Source organism: Notolabrus celidotus, chromosome 7, assembly GCF_009762535.1.
Source record: "Notolabrus celidotus isolate fNotCel1 chromosome 7, fNotCel1.pri, whole genome shotgun sequence".
Classification (NCBI taxonomy): Eukaryota; Metazoa; Chordata; class Actinopteri; order Labriformes; family Labridae; genus Notolabrus; species Notolabrus celidotus.
Genome location: NC_048278.1, coordinates 18,563,987 through 18,577,709, shown reverse-complemented (window position 1 = coordinate 18,577,709; position 13,723 = coordinate 18,563,987). Strand labels below are relative to the sequence as shown.

At 40.3% G+C, this 13,723-nt stretch overlaps 1 protein-coding gene across 1 annotated transcript; it reads right to left on the bottom strand.

Moving 5' to 3' along the window:
- Positions 1-630: 630 nt before the first annotated feature.
- On the bottom strand, positions 631-13,462 carry LOC117815806. Its single transcript, XM_034687743.1, has 19 exons — positions 12,742-13,462; positions 12,177-12,320; positions 11,630-11,748; positions 11,364-11,547; positions 9,072-9,184; positions 7,686-8,976; positions 6,947-7,074; positions 5,883-6,141; positions 5,161-5,288; positions 4,962-5,058; positions 4,723-4,845; positions 4,294-4,466; positions 3,924-4,021; positions 2,881-3,008; positions 2,447-2,627; positions 2,100-2,244; positions 1,029-1,105; positions 760-805; positions 631-678 (listed from the first exon to the last, which is right to left on the bottom strand). The coding sequence occupies exons 1-17, from the start codon at positions 13,181-13,183 to the stop codon at positions 1,031-1,033; spliced, it is 3,828 nt and encodes a 1,275-aa protein (XP_034543634.1). The 5' UTR covers positions 13,184-13,462; the 3' UTR covers positions 631-678; positions 760-805; positions 1,029-1,030.
- Between the last annotated feature and the right edge of the window lie 261 nt (positions 13,463-13,723).

Here is a 13,723-nt window from a genome sequence, read left to right as displayed (position 1 = left end):
TAACCTTATTGGCATGGCTATAATGGTGTGAGCATCTGAACAAAGCAACTAAAAGGCCCAGGTCCACAGCCTGTTAACTGCTTTGAGCAAATGTTATAAATTTAATTGAATTTCACTTTGTGGCATTGGTCAATTTATGTGCTGTAACACTTCATATCCCATATGAATTGTGTTTAATTAAAATACCTCACAGAAATATGAGGGCTATGTCATATTCCAGCTAAGCAATACTGTACACAGTGCACAGTAAGGGTTAATAGAGGCCCACAAACTCAATTCAGTCTCGGCCCTCCTACACAACTAAGTCTGGCCATGTCTGTTAGATCAAGGTTGGGTGGGAATATTACTGAAGCTCCATTTCGTGTTCAATGATAATACTGATGTGTTGTACCTCATTTCTCTCTCCTATGGATCATTGGTTTTCTGGAAAACCTCCTTATTTCGTGCTGCTACAGCCATACTTGTATTGCTGTAATCCTACACAGTCTGAAAGCTCGACTTAGTCTAAGATGCTCAGTCCACTAGGGCCAAATGTTCATGTAAACAATGCTGCCTCCCACATTTTGATGGCGTGCCACTTCCTGCTATAAAACCTTGTGGCTGCCAGTTTAGGAACAAAAACACACTCAGTGTCCTCCAATAACTTTTATTGTTGGTTTAAAGGATGATGTCAGAAGCCTGAAAGTAGAAGATGTTGTCAGTAAATAAATGTAACTTTTGTTTGTTTGATCATGAGCTAAACACGTCAGTGCTGCTTACCAGATCATTATCTTCCCACCAACGTAAAGCCTCTGCCATGTTGTAACTGAAAAACAGGAAATGGATCAGTCTCAATAAATAATTCAGAACTATCCTCATTACTAAACCATGGTCCTGCTGTCATGAGGCACTGCAGCCACTGCTGGCTCTCAGGCTGTTTTCTGTCAGGAGTGTGGTAATGGGACTTATTCATGGGTGTTTTCATGTGATCGTCCAGAATGTTAAAAGGGTGGGGAGGGTAATATGAGGACAGTGCTCGTTTTTCTTACCGTCACTGGCCAAAACATCCCTCGACACAAGGCCCATCCCGGGGTGAGCAGATTTCAGTTGAACACATAAAGTAGATCTGGGAGGAGGCAAAAGTAAAACAGAGCCTAATGTAATGTCCAGTATGAATTGTGCAAACTACTATGACAAACAGCTCTTGCAAATTAATAATTGGCCAGAATATGCAGTCTGCAAAACAGCCATTGCCACATCATCTTGTAATGAATGCTGACTTCAGATATTTGGAGATACAGCTGCCACTGCTTTGGTTTTCCATAGACTTGATGTCCAAGCAGAGTACAAAGAATGCTGGTGTGTATTTCCACTGAGAAAAGCCTCATACTTCAATGAATTAAGATGGAGAGGTTCCATAATGACAACTGCTACTCTATGTCATAATTCAATCTATGATTGCAAATTATTGTGCAATGTAGGCAGACAGATGCACATTAAAAAATCTTGTTACAATCCATAAAGTTGTAGATGGAACACATTAAAAGGTATTGGGGACATTTTGAGAAAGATGCGAAAAAAATTCTTAGCAAACGTTTGTTTAGAAGAAAATTTCATTTTTGTCTATTTAACATGACGTTTAAATCCACGGCCATGTGGCTAACCTCAGCATGAAGACTTTAAACAAAGTCAAACAGCTTGCCTGGCTGAGTCTGGCAATGACAAAAGGTAACAAAAAAAACGATAGACACTTTGGATTCCCTGTCAAAACACAACCTGTTACTTTTTCCCACATTACTTTCATCTGAATTAAAAAAAAAAAGAAGTTGTAATGGTTTCCTCTGTGGAGGTGCTGGTAGGTATATGTTTTATTTTGGATGGAGACAAGCTTTTTGTTTTCAGTTTTTAAACAAAGCTTACACAATTGTCTTCTAGGCTTTAAACTCACCCTACAAATACTAGGTGTGCACATTGTGGCCAAAAGCTTCTCAAGAGGTACACATTTTTTTTTAAACGTACTACTGTAAGGTGTTTAAATAATGAACACAGTTAGAGGTCTCTTAGGTCCCCAAATTGTTGTTTCTAGAACTCTATAAAAATGTTTTTTTGCTCATCCTTACCTCCTCGTCCTGGTCCTTGAACTCACCATCTGGGAGGAACTGGAAGGTGCTGATAGTGAAGCGTCGGGTCTGAGCCCGATGAGAGGGAGGTGGAGGATCAAACAGAACAGCCTGCTGTTGATCTGGGTCCAAGGTATTAGGACATCTAGGGGGTTACAATGAATTAGCCAAATGGATATCAATAGGTATCAAAATTATTCTCTCTTTCATTTTATTTCCTCTCATAAAACCAATGTTTATTTCTAAGTTACCAAACTTTTGTTCATTCTGCACCAACCTCTTCTTCATCTGAGCTCAGTTTGATTCTTTGTTTGTTACATGGGAAACACTTAACCTTTAAGACATACCCGTTGTACAGCAGCAACCACACAGCTTTGCCAGAACGGGGGTAGGCCACACAGAAGTGAACCAGCAGCACTAAATTTGGATCCGGGGTGTTGAGCAACCGCACTTCCAAGTAGAGGGGTTTCCCCAGAAGCATCTGCAGGGGCTGGTGATACTGAGGGTAATAGCTGCTGTACATCGCATCTGGAATGAAAGTGTTGTATGTGTGTTCTTAGACCACAATTCAATCAGCTGAGTCAGGAGGGAGTTTCCCTGTCCAAATTTGGTTGAAGCATTCATATGTGGCCAATATACCTGATAAAATTACGTTTGTCGTTAAATTAATGATTCGATACATCATACCTAGCATTAACTTGTGTCAAGAGACTCAGAAACACAAAATACATTTTCTTTCTGATCTAAAAGCAGGTGTTAGTATTACTTGCTGACCACCTACCTTTTGCAATCCTGAGCTGGACTCCAAACATCCCCTGGGTCTGAACATCAGGTCCAAGTGTGGGAGTTTTGACCAAGTAGCTCACACTAAGAAGAGTATTTGGCACATATCTGCACTCGACCAACAACCTGGGCACAATAGAAGAAACATGATGAAAATCTATACAGTATGCTCTTTTTTTAATGATTTATATTTTATTTTAGCCTCCATTTGATGTCAAACTTCAGAAAAAGTGCAGGTATAGAAGGGAGCACACTGTTGAATCTCCATCTACTGAATAAAAAACTATTTTTGAACAGAAGGTCCATGTCAGATAAATACAGTTTTCTGCTAGGAAGAAAATGAAAAAAATGCTGAACTTACTGACTGTTATGTAAGTGTAGATACAAGGATTACAGATGAAAAATGAATCTGCATTTATTACTATGGCACTGTTCACGTGTCTAAAAGCATTTTCTTTACTGATTAAATTCTCTCACAGCTGTCATTTTATTATTTTGGTAGCAGCATGCAGTTGGGGTAAATGTCTTTAGCCCACTGTACAGTACCTGCTCAGGACAGTAAAGGCTTTGCTAGCTACTACCTAATCTCTGTGAGCAGATTATGTTGATTATCATCAGAAGATAAAAAGGACAAATAGGACTCTGAAGCCCCCATCACCAGCCGTGTTCACACAATGGCACACAACATCTTTGCAGACTTTTACTACCACAACTTTTCAGAAAAAAAGTCTGCTAAAAAAACAGGTCAGTGGATTGAAAGATCTGTGTTCTCAAGTGAAGCCTACCCAAGAAATTCAGGTACATTTTTAGGAATGCAGTGCAAGTGAGAGGGTGCTCAAGTGAATTATACATTTACGCAAAAACTGCTTGATGTGAAATAAGCTACTCCTTTCTTCTTATCTTATCATTTGATATGTAAAGTTCAAAGATTCTGTAAGTTCAACTTACCTAAAGCTTAAAATTAATTTTAATTTTGATCACCCTGTTAAGTGTTTGGTGGAAAAAAAAAAAAAAATCAATACAAATTGATACTACTCTAACCTGACAGGAGAGTCCCTTGTTATGGTGCCATAGTTGAGGCTGATTGTTTGAACCTTGTTGACGATGTCCACCATGTAAATCATTGTTTTTCCCACCATCTGAAGAAAATAAAAACATGGAAAGGAATTCGATTACACTACAAAATCTAGAAAAACAGTGTGCTACTGTGACACATTTGTTAAGGAATTTTGACTAAACAGGGAATAGTTGCAAAATTAGTTTTGTTGTTTATTCTTTGCATGGATTTGTTGGAAATAAAATTTTGTAATATCCCAAGACAGGATCTTTAAAGAAACACTTCATTATCCACAGCAGACAAGCCATTCCCACTCCACTTTTCATTATTTTCATACATATTTCTATTCATTACCACTCTACGAGTTCCACAGCCATCCATCGGGATCTTAAATAAGGCATAGTCAGAAGTCACTCTCTGAGGCTTGCAGCTGGAGTTACCAGCTGCAACAAGCAGGGCAGGGGACAGAGGGGGCTCGGTGAGGGAGGCAGGCACAGAGAAGACAAAGTGACGGTCAATAGTGCACTCTGGAGGAGGACACAAACACACACACAGTTCCGTGAATGTCAGACAAATAAAAAGGTCAGAAATCTCAGAAGGCAATTGATAATGAGACCCAAGGTATTTTATACCCTTTTCAAATTCTGTCACTGCCAGCTTGCTAACGCAGGCACTGAATGTGCCTCTTCACACATCCAGCAGTGGTAGCGCTTACATTCCAACTCAACTGTACTCAGATAAGTGGCACAAAAATGCCAGTGGGGGACACAAGCTACAGCTCACCATCCATTGGGTAGTAGCAGGCAGGGGAGTGCCTGCTGAAGCAGCAGCCCATGGAGAGGCACTGAGGCCGGGATACAGAGCCGTGTCCGCAGGGAAGACGTTGCTCGCTTGGAAGGTTGCACTCTGAGGGACAGCACACCAAATGTCAGCCCCATAGCTAAAACATCTCTGAATGGCTAAGAGAAAACACCCGTTGGCAAACTGAATCTCACAGAGGTGTAAACATAAAATCCATCTACCTTGTCCAGACGATGGGGTGATAACTGGACAGGAAAACTGAGTCTCCTGTCTCCCATTTACTGTCATGTAGCAGACTGTGATGATGTACATCTTATCCTTTCAAGAGAAATGAGTTCATATCAGAATTAATGGGTGCAGCAATTGGTCAATTATACCAAAAGGTCATATGCTCAGTGTGAAATCTGAGTCAATACTTGCCTGCACACTCATGTGGCAGCGTGAGTGTAACTGGAGACTTATATGGATTTTACCATCTTTGCCTTTTCCTGCAGAATACCCACATTGCTTTGGGGCATCTTTGAGCATCATCTGGTTCCCTTTGATGTCTGGAAAAGTTCATGTTGAAGCATATGAAAAATTATTTTCATTTAGAGAATATAAACAACTGAATTAAAGCTGGTGAATCAAAGTTAAAGTGTTTCACTATCAAACACACATATAGATTAGTAAACCAAATTTCTAGCACTTTTTGCAGAAAAAGCCACATAATAAAAACCCTGAGAGATCAATATAACCATGTACAATAAGAACAGATCATTCACAGAAGTAGACTTAGTAAGTGTGATTATCCATAAGCCTGTCTAAATGGATAGGTTGTTGGCTGTTTCTTTAAAAAAGATGAAAAGAGTCAGTAGAACAGAAAGACAAAAGGTGGAGTTCCAAAGGTTTGGAAGAGTGATCAACTCTAGAAAAAAGGCGTGCCAGTGGGACATACAATAGGTGAAATGAGCTGGCCCTGAAGGAACAAGCTGATGAGTATGGTTGAATATGAAATACCAGGCCTTCCTTTCTCCACTCCCACTGAACCTTGTTAAAATTCAACTTATGGAGAGATGATGGCAACCATATGCACATGAAACATCTACATGATGATATACAAGCAACCACACACACACACCCTCATCCACACTCACACACACCTTTAACAACAATTTCAGAGATTGGACCAGAGGGGAGTTCCACATTCATCTGATGGGAGTAGCAGAAGACCTTAGGCTTTGGAACAACGGACAGCTGGACTTTGCTCTTTGTGGTGTCGGGTAGTTTAGGGGACAGTGATGGAGTAGCTGGTGCATGAGTTTCAGGGATAGTTTGATAAGGGCATTGCAGGTCTAGAGTCCTATACTGTGCTAAAGAAAGGTCCCAAAACCTCAGCGGTAAGGAATTGGTTGTGGGAGTCTGAAAAGAAAGAGATCAATAAGTCAGTAGGAACCACCACACACAGTTTTTTGCTACCATATTTAAAAATAGTCTAGAAGTTGAGCTTGAAACACTCAAAAACCTGAATTCTTCACAGTTGGGTTGCACAGAGCAGAAAAAAATCTCCACCCAGTACAGATGCATGCAGAGTAAATGCTGCATACAGTCCATATGGGATTAATCATAAAAAAGTGCTGCTGACTTGGAAAAACTGCAGGTCTGTGTTTTATATACAAGCAGGAGTGGTGTCATAAATCGCCAGAGGCACAATCCAACTGGTTCAAACCACTTTCTAGTCTCACTGTGTTTGACCTTATGAAGGCATTTTAAGTGTTTTTAACATCAATCTACATAAAGAATAGCAATAATGTAACTAACATCATCATCCAACACCTGAGTTTAGTTTTTTTTTTACCTTTCATTATATGTTGGCAAAAATAACAACTCGTTTCCCATAATGTTTCCTGTGTCTCCTTATGCTCTGGTCATTTTGTTGATTTCATCCTTCTAATTAAAGTTCACATCTCTATAAATATCTGTAAAGTTGTCAATAAGTTGCTTAATCAAAAGCAAACTTATATCAACATTTTCATTTAAACCACACCAATCTGGGATACTTTTTGGCAATCTGCCAGACCGTCATTAAAGGACAATGCCACTGTTTATAAACTTAAGACTTGCATGTATTAATACAATTAAAATGGTGCTCTAATCCATCTTCAAAACTTTGACAATCAATAATGTTACCCTATATCTTAACTTTCAATCCCTCAAAGGATCTCACCCGCGGTTGGCTGTGGCAGGCAGGCAGAGGAGAATGAAGATAAACCCCAGAGCCCTCAAACACCTGCAGCATGTACCCACACTGTGGATGTACACTGGGGAGGAACAGCCAGGTCTTCATTTGGGCTTCTGTAATAAATAAAGAGCGATATATGTAGCAATAGCAACTGTAACACAATTGTAACTTTTGAATAAATTAAAATGATGATTTTAGACATAAAAGCTGATCTAAAAACACAGACTGAGTGTCTGTAAGAGGCTGTTAATGGATATACCTAATTTCATGGCAATCCATCTGAAGGTTATTTGATATTTCCATTTAAACCAAAAATGTTAATGTTGTGGTGGCATTTGAAAAGAAACCACTCAAATTTTAAGAACAAATCACGTGGATTTTGATAATCACAATTACAGTAGATATTTTATCTGATCAATTTAACTTCGTATGATCCAGTGGGGGGAAAAAAGCTAAAAGAATAAATCAAGGGAGCCATAATGTCTATATATAATTTTGTTTAAAATTCTTTCAAAAAGTTTGGGATGTTTGTGTTTGCCAAGTGACACACAGACCAGCCATGCCATCCTCAATAGATTGCTTCTAATATGGCTAAACATATAGTTACAAAGAGCCTCTCAAGGATATATGACAAATCAGTCTTCAGATCTACCCTGTATTGAAAAAAGAGAAGCCACGCTTCTAACTGAACACTCAGAGCACTTGTGTTTACATCATAACTGACCTCTGATCTGGATAGAGTCAGGATCAGCAAAAGGCAGGAAAACAACCATCCGCCCTGCCTGGCACTGAAGATGGGGGGTCTTTGGAGTGGACCTGGTTGTGGTACTTGTGGTAGAACTTGTCGTGGTAGGAGCTGTCGTAGTAGTTGAAGGCCTTTCAGTTGTCATTGGTGGTGGAGTCTGAGGATACTGGGGCTCAAGGGGGTAAGGTGGGTGATAGTATGGTGGATAAAGAGCATGGATATAGGGATAATAGAGATAGGGGTAGTAGTAGTTGCATATGGTGTGACTGTAAGAGGGGCACGTTGCCAATGGCGATTCTGGTACATGGGGAAGAGTTTGAGGTTTCTCTTTGGCGAGAGGCACAACACTGGGACTGTGAGGTTGTTGAGGAACCATAGCCTTGATAGGTGGATAGGGAGGGGAAGCCTCTTCAACACCAGGTTTTGGGTGGGGGTAATGTTTGTAATGATAGTAAGACCTCGAAGAAGCAGGCGGATAAAGTGACCGTCCTGGGTGTGGTGGACCCTGAGGTTGTTTTGGTGGAGAGGGAGGAGGAGATGGTGGGCTTGGGGGGAGTGTAACAGGTGCTTGGGTCACTTGTGGATAGTAAGGTATCTGAGGATAATACAGAGGGTAATATGGATTCACAGGGAGTTGGTGGGGTGGCTGGGTTGCTGGGGTAGTAGTAGTAGTAGTAGTAGAAGTCGTTTCAACGGGAGGGGCTGAAGCTGCTGTCACTATTGGGTAATGGAAGGGCACATAGGGGTAATAACCACCAGATGGATATTGATTTGGGTTAAAAGGTAATTGGGGAACTTGAAAGGAAGATAAATCCTGAACTGTGCCAGGATTTGGAATTTCAGTTGCCTGCTGAAGAAGAGAATGATACTCTTGGATTTCCCCAGGAGAGTGGGGCAGCTTTCCAGTCCTTGAGGGAAGTATGGACTTCAGGGATTTTGGCTGTGGCCCAGGTTGACTGCCAGGAATGGGTCGAGGGGGCGGGGCTGGTTGTGGGCCAGGAGGGTAGACCTGGGGAAGTTCCTGGTAATGGTATCCAGGATAGGGGTTGTGGGGGTATCCAGGAAGCTGATTGAACTGCTCTTGGGTTGGAGGTTGAGGAGGAGGTGGAGGGGAGGTTTTAGCTGGAGTGACAGGCTCTGGGATATAGGGAGACTGTGGGTCACCAGGAGCTGCAGGAGGAGGAAAGGGGATGTGAGGAAGCTGAGGACTGACCGGGCAGGAGAGGATGTATCCGCGGTCATCTAATATGAGCTGGAGATGGGTACCATCCTGAAAAATGGCATCACATAACACTATTATTGGTGAAAGTCAGGAGCTGAAAACAAAAATACAGTAACATTGAAAAACAAAAAAAAACAACTTACCCCACCAGTGATACAAGGAGCACTGTAAGAGATGAAGAAGATGAGCTGCCCTGGATTGGATTGGATGAGGTATGCACACTCATCAGATACAAATGGACCCCAGCCTTCATTCACTGTAAAGCAGATAATACATGCTTTTACAATCAGTTACATTCAGACAATTCATTATCACATACAGGGCTGTAAGTACCAGAGAGTATATTTTGGTGAGTCTAAGGATCATGTTTACTTTAGTAGAGTTTAAACGGTGTAGTTTAAGACAGGAAAGATTCTGAGTCTAAATTTGGTTGCTTTGTCCCTATCAAACAAGCATAAGACCGAAAACTGGGTGTATGATCATTTTCACGCAATGATCAGAATTTAGCAATCTGGACGTAGGTGGAGGATATGCTCAATTCCCAGATCTCAGCTCGTGTACCCAAGTTTTCATGTCAGTTAGGAGGGCAGTGCAGCAAAGGGAATCTGTTGGTGGCAGAGAATTAGATCATATTAGTGCAGTTTATTTTCAGTCAGACAAACAGAGGTTCACAGATTAATATCTAGATAGTTAAAGTAGTTATGACATCTAAAATGTATTTTACATTTCACTCTACCTCTATCAAGCTCTGTAAAATACATTGCTTTTGAAATTGTTGAGCAGTGAGAGCTGTCAGCTGATTTCCTCATTTAACAAGTGTGTGTTTTCTTCATGGATTTACTTAAACATTAGTGAGGCTGCTTTCAGTAATTATAAACACTCCCATGAGCACAGTGAAATCCCTAAAGATAATGTTGTTGATGATTGAAACAGAAAACTTAAAACTGGCAATTCACCAGAGGAAACTGAATTAAACTTTTAGTGTGTAAAAAATAGGATGTTTTTAGACAGTTTTAATTAATCACAGGATATAACATGAAGATGATTGTTTTACTTCTGATTATTTAATCTAATGAATAAACTGTGTGTGTGTGACTGCTGGTCATTTAAGAACAAAGAACATTCATTCACATGAGATCATAACCTGTTGGCATGTCTAGAGGTATATATAGTTAATCTAACACTCCAATTGGGTAGGTTACATGTGACAAAATGACCACAATTGGAGTTAATTGAAAATAATTGGTAGCTTTACCAGTGTGTGGTCTACGATGTTGAATATTTGCCATAATCTGCATCAGTCGCAGGTGCAATTTTTAAAGAAGGATGTATAAATTGTTTAAACTTCAGGTAGAGTTTGGTTTTCATAACCCAGGCTGTTGACTGCAGCAGTGATTTCTAACTCCCTTTACTGCCTCTTTTCCGGCAGTTCCGGCATTTCCGGCAGTTTCAGCACCGATTTATGTCTCTTGACCTCTGTTTCTATATGGTGTCGATCTCCAGCTCAGAGAAGTTTCCCTTTTTACCGTAGAGCATCCCTCCATGTCAAAAATTCTGTGGGCGTTCCCTGCTGAGCTGTGAATATTTAGGGGTGTGATATTTAAATGACGACTGTTTTCAGCAGCCACATTTCTTAACACTTGATCAGGTGTACGCTGTGATTAACCCAGATACAAACGTTTGATAAAACACATGTAAAACTTGTCATGCGCTGATTTCTGCACCCAGATCTGCACAGGTTTCTACACCAGATTGATAAATGAGGGCCTTTAAGGGTGAACAAAAAACAAAACATGTCATTTTATATTCCCAGGTGTGTGGAGGGGTTTTGATACAACATTTAGGCCTTCATTTTGAGAAATAAAGGAGTGCACCTTAATTTACTGATCAGTAATTTCTTCCATGGTGTCCTGAAATTAAATGTACAGAATTGCTAACTACATGGAAAAAGGATACAGTTCAATTAAAGCCATCATTAAAATGTTGACTCCCTTTCTCTTCTTCCTCCACCTCACTACCACCTTGGATTCCGTTCACTGCACATCACTTTCAACATGAAACTGTAAACCCTGCTGCCATGTTTAGTTTGGTGAAAATCATGCCGCATGTAACATCTTTGTTGTTCTTATGTGCATGCAGGTCAGACTGTGACCTATTTGCACCAGAATCTGATACAAGCCACACTTTGAACATAATGTGAACAGTCAAAAACAGAACAAATCAAATTCAGACCAGGGCAATACATCTGAAAGGAGCATCAAAGCTTGCAGTGTGGAGGTAGTTGCTGTGAAATAAATGCTCATCAAAAATAAAACTTGCAAATATGGCAATTGAATAATATATAGCCCTATCTATTAAAGGCAAAGTGCTCCAAAAATAGTCTTAAAAACCATGAACTGCATGTAGTCAGCAACAAAATACTAGAGCCAACATACCTGTTACTCCCATCATAGGTATATCTCGCTCATGCCACAGTATCTGCACCGCCATGCCATATGAAGAGCAGAAGACTGCAGGGGCAGAGTGGGAGGAAGAGGGGGCAGGAGTAGACATCTGCACTGGGCATGAGAGCTTCAGTGGGATTCCTTCCCACAACAGAGGCAACACATAACTGCCATTCTAAAAACAGAGATTAATCAGAAGGTGATGAACACAGGACTGCATTACTACTGGTGGGTTATAATGCAGTTGCTGCTGGTACCTCCTGTGTGATGTAACATGCATCATAAGGCACTGTCATCTCAAGATCACTCCATGTTGTCCTCACTTTGTAACCACAGTATGGAGGTAAGTGGAATGGGGAGATGGGAGAGGCTGCTTCTGTAAAGATGTAATGTTGAACAGGTCAATTTAAATTGGAAGGAATTAAATAGTTAATCAATAACCAATAAATAATTTAAAAGTGTTAGCTTCTTTAAATAGATATTCTGATTCCAGCCTCTAAAAATGAGGGGGATTGGGTTCCTGATATTTTTCTTTTGAACATCTTTGAAGTCTTTTTTTAAAAGAAAGAAAACAAGACAGACATTGTTCATATAGGCCCCATGTAAGTAAAACTTTTGACAACTATAAGTTACTCATTTGTTAAATGTAGACCCCTAGTTTCTGCAGTGAAAGTAAAATCCTCAGAAATAAAAGGTTCTTCCCTATATTTGCACATTTATATATATATTGAGACTGATGAACATAAAAAACAGCAGTAGCTGATACCCCATCAGCACCTTCAATAACAGTATCACATATCTTACCTCTGTCAACTAACAGGTTTGAGAGTCCTTCTCCAGAGGCTTTCAAAGTCATGACTCTATCATCACACTGCACCAAAGGCCTTGTGGACTGCCACTTGCTGAAATGTGGACTTGCTATAACCTTCCCCTGGACTCCATTAAAACCTAAAGGAAACAAAACATGTTAATACAGGGTTGACCTACAGTTAACATCGTTGACTTACAGTGTAGGCTACAATAAAAACAGAGAACTTGTCAAAATCTACATTTTGCTAAAACTTTCTTTTTAATTCCAGGCATAACTGCATATCACGACCTGGGGCCTACCCACAATGAAACTCTAGAGCTAGCAATGAAATTTGGGATTGTTATTTTAGCTACCCTTAAGTAGACAGACAGACTTCAAATGGTATCTGGCCAGCTGATTCCCCAACCTCAAAACACATGGCAACTAAAATGATGTCACTCTACGTAAAGCGATATTTTCCATGAAGTTCCCTTAAGAGCAGTAACTTGTACACCAATAGACCAAGCTCGTACTCGGCAAGGCCCTGTCAGTAGACGTCAAACTGGTTGTGGCTATTACCCGTGAAGTCTGCTAGATATCCATCTGTAGAGCTCGTGGACGAAGACCGTGGCTGCGGTTTGACATTGCCAGTTGTCCAAGAGGAGTCGTTATGGACGAAGTTTCTGTCCGTTCCATCAGGTGTATTTGTACTGAAGCGAGGGACTGGATCTTCAGGTAGGGTGGCGTATTCATGTAGGATCTCGTTGATACCTGGTTGGTTGGACTTGGGCAGACCTGGACTCTTGATTGTCTGTTCTACCAGGCGCCAACCCCGCTGATGCATTTGGGGGTGATTTTCAGTCCTTTCCCAAGCGGTGGAGGTTGACTCTTCTTGGTAAGTCCACAAATCTTCTTCCTGCTGTCCTAAACTTACGGAATAGGTTATTTGCAATGCGTAACTATAAATGGTTAGGGCCACTAAAAACAAATTTACTACACAACTTTTCTGTTTGCAAGACATCACTGGTTTGTTGATGCGATTTACTAACGCGCGCTCAGAGGCGTCACCTGAACAAGGTGGTGGTTAATTAAGTAATCAAGAATGGACCGATCGGAACGCTGCACGTTCACGGACTACAGGAAAAGACATTGTTGTATTTTCCAGTCAAAACGATGTATCGTTAAAGTGTTGATCAAAGCTATAGGTCCATTTTTATTTTAATTAGTTGCCTAATAATTTCACTCATTTTGCCTTATGTAATCTGTTAACGTGCACATTTCCAATGCCAAGGCAGGGCATTTAGAACTCAGTTATTTATCATATGACTGTAGTTTAAGTATATAATACTTCCATATTGCCAGATTAAATGTATGCCCAGATAAGTAAATATACGTTTTTGGTTCTGAAAGATACAATCTGTATAAAACAGTTCATCCAAAGCTTCACAAGCTGGCACATTTTTGTTCACCTATTTATATTATCTTGCCTTGTTAGTATTTGTCAAAAGTACCTATATTATTGTCAGTCTATTTATCAGTAGGCCTACATTTTTACATGTTC

Bases quoted from the DNA above. Each gene is read 5' to 3' on its own strand.
- LOC117815806 (XM_034687743.1), bottom strand. From the start codon at position 13,183: ATGTCTTGCAAACAGAAAAGTTGTGTAGTAAATTTGTTTTTAGTGGCC. The intron at 11,749-12,176 runs GTAAGATATGTG...ACATCTTTACAG, and splicing joins AAACCTGTTAGTTGACAGAG to AAGCAGCCTCTCCCATCTCC. The intron at 4,467-4,722 runs GTGAGCTGTAGC...GTCCTCCTCCAG, and splicing joins CTGCTACTACCCAATGGATG to AGTGCACTATTGACCGTCAC.